Source organism: Apteryx rowi, unplaced genomic scaffold, assembly GCF_003343035.1.
Source record: "Apteryx rowi isolate R43461 unplaced genomic scaffold, aptRow1 scaffold_292, whole genome shotgun sequence".
In the NCBI taxonomy this organism is placed as follows: domain Eukaryota; kingdom Metazoa; phylum Chordata; class Aves; order Apterygiformes; family Apterygidae; genus Apteryx; species Apteryx rowi.
The window spans coordinates 813,827-818,562 of NW_020449330.1; the positions used below are offsets into that span (position 1 = coordinate 813,827).

The window sequence follows — 4,736 nt, forward strand, 5'->3', positions numbered from 1 at the left end:
AGACAGTGTCGAAAGCCTTGCTGAAGTCAAGGTAGACAACATCCACTGCTTATCTGCAGTGTGCCAGGGCTTGCTGCCTTCTCTTGCTGTTATTTGGCCATGTGACAGAAGTCAAAGTAATAAAACAGATACACAGCCATTTCAGCTAGATTTAAGGCTGCAAAAGGCAATTCATTCGAGTCTTACAAAAGCAGGAAGAGAAATAGGAATTCACCAGGGAAAAAAAATGGATGTAGGTTTGTGTCTTCCTTTCAYGGCAAGACATAGTTAATAGCTTCCAAGGAGTTATTTTGAAGGAAGGGGGAAGAGTGGCTTGAATGAAGTGGACCCAAATCAAAACTTGCATCTATATTAATGAAGTGTAGGATTTGCCAATGACATGACAGTTCTCATATTTTTATTTTTGTCACATATTTATTTTAGACATGATCCTGAATGCGTGTCAAGGTCCACTGACATATTACTGAATCAATTTTGTCAGGTTGTCTGTCACTATATAAGGCAGCAAATATTGGGTAAAGCTGCTATCAATATCCTGATATACTGTAATCAATTAAGACAACAGAATAGCCACCGCCGCCTCAGCCTGAAAGCAGTTCTAATTTAGACATTCAGAGTTCATCTGCTTCTATTGCTTTAGCCTTCCGAATTGTAATTTTGTTTCTTTTATCTTGACATAAATTTGCCTTTTTAAAATTGTTTGATTACATGATGATATTGATTACCACAGTTGTTAAAAAGAGTAATTGATTTGTTTCTGCAGTGAACCTGAGGAGAGGAGTGGAGGGAAGAAAAGAAGCTGTAGTAACAGTAAAGCGGCAGAAGAAATGCCACTGAAAAGAAAGAAGGCTAAATTGAGCCACGAGGAAGATGCCTTTATGCCATTAGATACTGGGCTTTCCCTGGCAGAGGATGAAGAGCTTGTACTACATCTGCTCAACAGTAACAGCTAATCGTTTTCCTGCAGGTTTTCTTTTCTGGGACATCTTCACTCTTTTGTCAGTAATATGTGCACGATCAATTTGGCATCTGGGCAAATGGGTACCAGTGGACATAGATAAATGAGCTCCATGGACAATGAGCTTGCCTGTGATCAGCTCACAGATTATAGACAAGGTTTAGCTGTTCTGTGAATATATCGGGATATTTGGTTTTGATTTATAAGGATTTCTAAACCTACTTTCCAAACTAAATCCCCAGGTGACATTTTGCAGTAGCACATTTATAATTGAAGCCCTCCAGGTTTTGAAGAAATCATCATTTAAAAAATTTTAATCTTGCTTTAAATAAAAACAGGATGCGCCTTTCTCGGCTGTGTCAGGTTTGCTATCTTAGAAGATAAATGTGTACTAGAATTATCGAAGAAGAAATATTGTTGGCAGCTCAAATCATACTACTTAAAAATAAAATGCATTTTTTTCTTCTGTGTATCATGCACATATGTTTAAAATATTTTATTAAAATTCCTGAAGCTTTGGTATAAACTGTCTCTTTCAGCTTTGTTATGAAAACAGTTATTTTTCCAGTCAGTTATCATTTCTCTTATGATTCTGTCACCTGTGTTAGGTGATTCAGAAACCACTTTTATAAGCTAAAACTTTGCTTCTTGGGTTTTGATTATGAAACCCATATAAATGAGTATGCAGTGATACCACAAATAGTACAGGATAATACCGCCTGATAAAATTGGTTACAAAGTACAGATTTTGTGGTAGGAGCCCCTGAAAGACTGGAAACCAGAATTTTCTGTTATGACCAAACATAACAAAGAAAAGAGTATTTACCTTTGTTTTCTAGCATATTTTGAAGTTGCATCCCATCAAATCATGTAGTTTCTTGCAGATTTTGTGCATGCCTTCCCATAACCTCTGCATTGAGCCATACATGTGCTGGCCCTTTCCTGCAGGTGTTCTGAACTCTTTGGAGGCTTTCTGCTGTGCAAGTTCAAAAATAGAAAAAATGGAGCTGTGAGGAGACAATGAAACTCATTTCTAACATATGACATGGGGTAACATATTCACCTGGATTTCTTTAAAGAAATCTGGCYTACGTAATTCAGCCATTTATATGTGTTGCTTATTTAAATTTAAAAGTGATAATTTAACGAATCTGTTTTTCAGTTCTGGTTGGGTCTTGAAATGTTTGCATCTCTGAATGCTTCAGCGTATGTGGAATTAGTGTCAGATTCTATTGTGTGCCTTTTGCGTCAGAAATAATGGAGGCTTTTGGTTTTATCCCTCTGGCTCCTACTTACATAAGGATGCTCTGGAACAAGGGACTGTCTGACACCTCAGGCAACCTCAACAATATTGGCCCATCATTCAGAAGAAAGTATGTTAAACCCTTGCAGACCATATGGAGAATGATCAAAACTGCTGAGAGTTTTACAGAGTTAATAAATGAGTTAGATAAAAGGAAGGCTGCTGTGTGAGAGAACGAAGGAAAGCAGGAAAATCCAGTGTTTTGCTTGTTGACACAGTTTTGTTGACAGCAAACAGATGTGCAAAGTCATGATTGTCTGTTTACAGCAGACTTGTATCTTAGAAGTTTGCATGGTAAATTACAGTACAGAAAGTAAAACACTGAATAGATATAAATGCCCGTGGGCTTTCACCCATTGCTGTTGCTGTKCTTTAGCCAATCAAAAAGTATACATTGTCTCAAAAAAGCTGTGTACCAGTGGTCTTCCTTAATGAAGAAGGCTCTGATGTGATGCTGTTGTAACTGTACGTACACTTCATCATCGGAACAGCTGCAATGACTGTGGTGAGCGATGTCACCAAATGTCTCTGCACTGAAATAATGTCGGCGCTGGCTCAGGAATCATGGGTGAAGGTGACAAACTCACCAAATCAACGCAGGGAGCATCAACAGCAGGAACCTTTTCAAAGGTGAGCTGGATGAGGATGATAACACAGTGGTGTATAGCCTATCTTATTCAGGTGGATTCATAGATTCAGAGTGTACTTGATGTGGTATTGAGATGGTTTGCCTGTCACCTGAGTGCGCCAACTCAAATGTTTGCTCTGAGAAGTTTTAACATAGTTTGTTGGAGGAAAGAAAGTGTAGTGAGCAAAGATTTACCATTTCTTACTGGAACATCCACATTCATTTTCTTGGTATACATGGGAGAGACAGAAATGTTTTTACTCAGTAAACAGAGTAAAAAATAGATTTACATATATTGGAAGGACTGTACTGCACTTTTATTTTTGCAATGCTTTCATTATCTGCATAAAACTATTTTCCAGTTGCTTTCACTTTTGTATTTCTAGATAGTGTAGTTTCCAATGTATTTGTGCTATCTGATGTAGAGTGATACTTTCCTGAATCCTCACTAAGTTTGTCCAGCTACTTCAAAAGTACCTGTCCTTGAAGAGGAGAAGTGTGTATCTAGAGTATCTATAGGAATGGAGCCCTGTGTAAAAACTGTGGGGGAGGGAGCGTGAGGCAGATGCTTCATGCTATGAGTGTGCCTAAAATTGGGGAAATGCTAAATGCACTAAAAAAGAGAGAAAGAGAAAAAAAAACAGGATTCAGCATTCAGTGGCTGTGGTTCTGGGTTATCATTCCCTGGGTTGTCCTTTGTAGATCTGGATTAAGAGGTTTCTACCCAGCTCTGCTTCTAGCTGTGTTTCTCGAGTGAGAAAAAATTACATGCGCTCTTAAATTACCCGTGCTTTAACAGGAGTAGCCTCCCGCTTGGCCTCTGAATGGGCGCAGCAGTGCCGGGCAGCCAGGGCTGCGGGACGGGGTGGCAGGTCCTCGCTCGCGCCCGCTGCGGCGCCCGCTGGCAGGGGACGTAGCAGAAGGACAACTGCTCCTTTGGGAGTAGTAACAAGGTCCGGGTTTGGAAATGAGCATTTCCCAAGGCCACTGGCCTGGAGAAATTGCCTTAAATCATCAAGCAGGAAACCTTGTTTTAAAGAATGGATTTTCATGATATTTTGCATTTGTACTTATATATTAATAGTGATTGATTTCCTTCTGCTGCGGGAATGGTTCCAGTGTGTTGATTTATACCTAGGTATATAGTGTTCAGACTACATCTATTACATTTAAACTAATTCTGAGGATTTATATTACACACATATGTAGCAGTATAGTGTAGCAGTTTATTACTCACAGTTTGTTTCAAGCCTCTTTTAGATGGAAAGTGGAAATCAGTTAAAAATCCATATGACAGCATTTAAAAGCTGTTTTTTAAAATTAGTTTAATAGTGTGTCACTAAATGAGATTGCTATACAGAAGGCATCCAACTTGCAGTATTTCCATGAGGCATTTAAATGCATTGTTGCAAAGATGCTTCCCTGCCTCAGCACTATAGAAATTCCTGTTAGGTATTCACCTGCACTTTGTGAAGAGCTTATTGCTGCAGCATATTAAATTGTGTGAAGAGTATAAGAAATTTAGGCTCTAACATAGGTGCTTACAAATTAATATTTAACATTTTTAATTTATTTTCCTTTAAACATGAATATAAATAATAACTTTTATTCTTCCTGCAACTGATTGAGTCCAACTAGAATATTGACTGCTGTGTCCTGTTCTCTGGCCAGCTTCCCAAAGAGAGAGAAAAGCCTGAAGCAAAACATTAAAAACCAGAGAGCTGTGGTAGAGAACATTCAATTCAGAATATATAAAACAGTACAAGGTCTGAAGATAGGAACCTACAGGGTGAGTTCACTATATTCTGGGATACATATGATAAAATCTGATAAAAAACACAAGAAGA

General features: G+C 38.5%; 1 protein-coding gene across 3 annotated transcripts in view; it reads left to right on the plus strand.

Annotated features, from left to right (window-relative positions):
- Positions 1-1,439, plus strand: part of LOC112967800 (probable ATP-dependent RNA helicase DDX10) — a 50,259-nt gene extending 48,820 nt beyond the window's left edge. For all 3 annotated transcript variants that reach the window (XR_003254116.1, XM_026069345.1, XM_026069346.1), the window contains exon 3: positions 764-1,439. Coding sequence is in view for 2 of the 3 variants with exons in the window: in XM_026069345.1 (XP_025925130.1) it covers positions 764-953 (190 nt within the window). In the remaining variant the exon portion in view is untranslated. The remainder of the gene's footprint in view (positions 1-763) is intronic.
- The last annotated feature ends 3,297 nt before the right edge of the window (positions 1,440-4,736 follow it).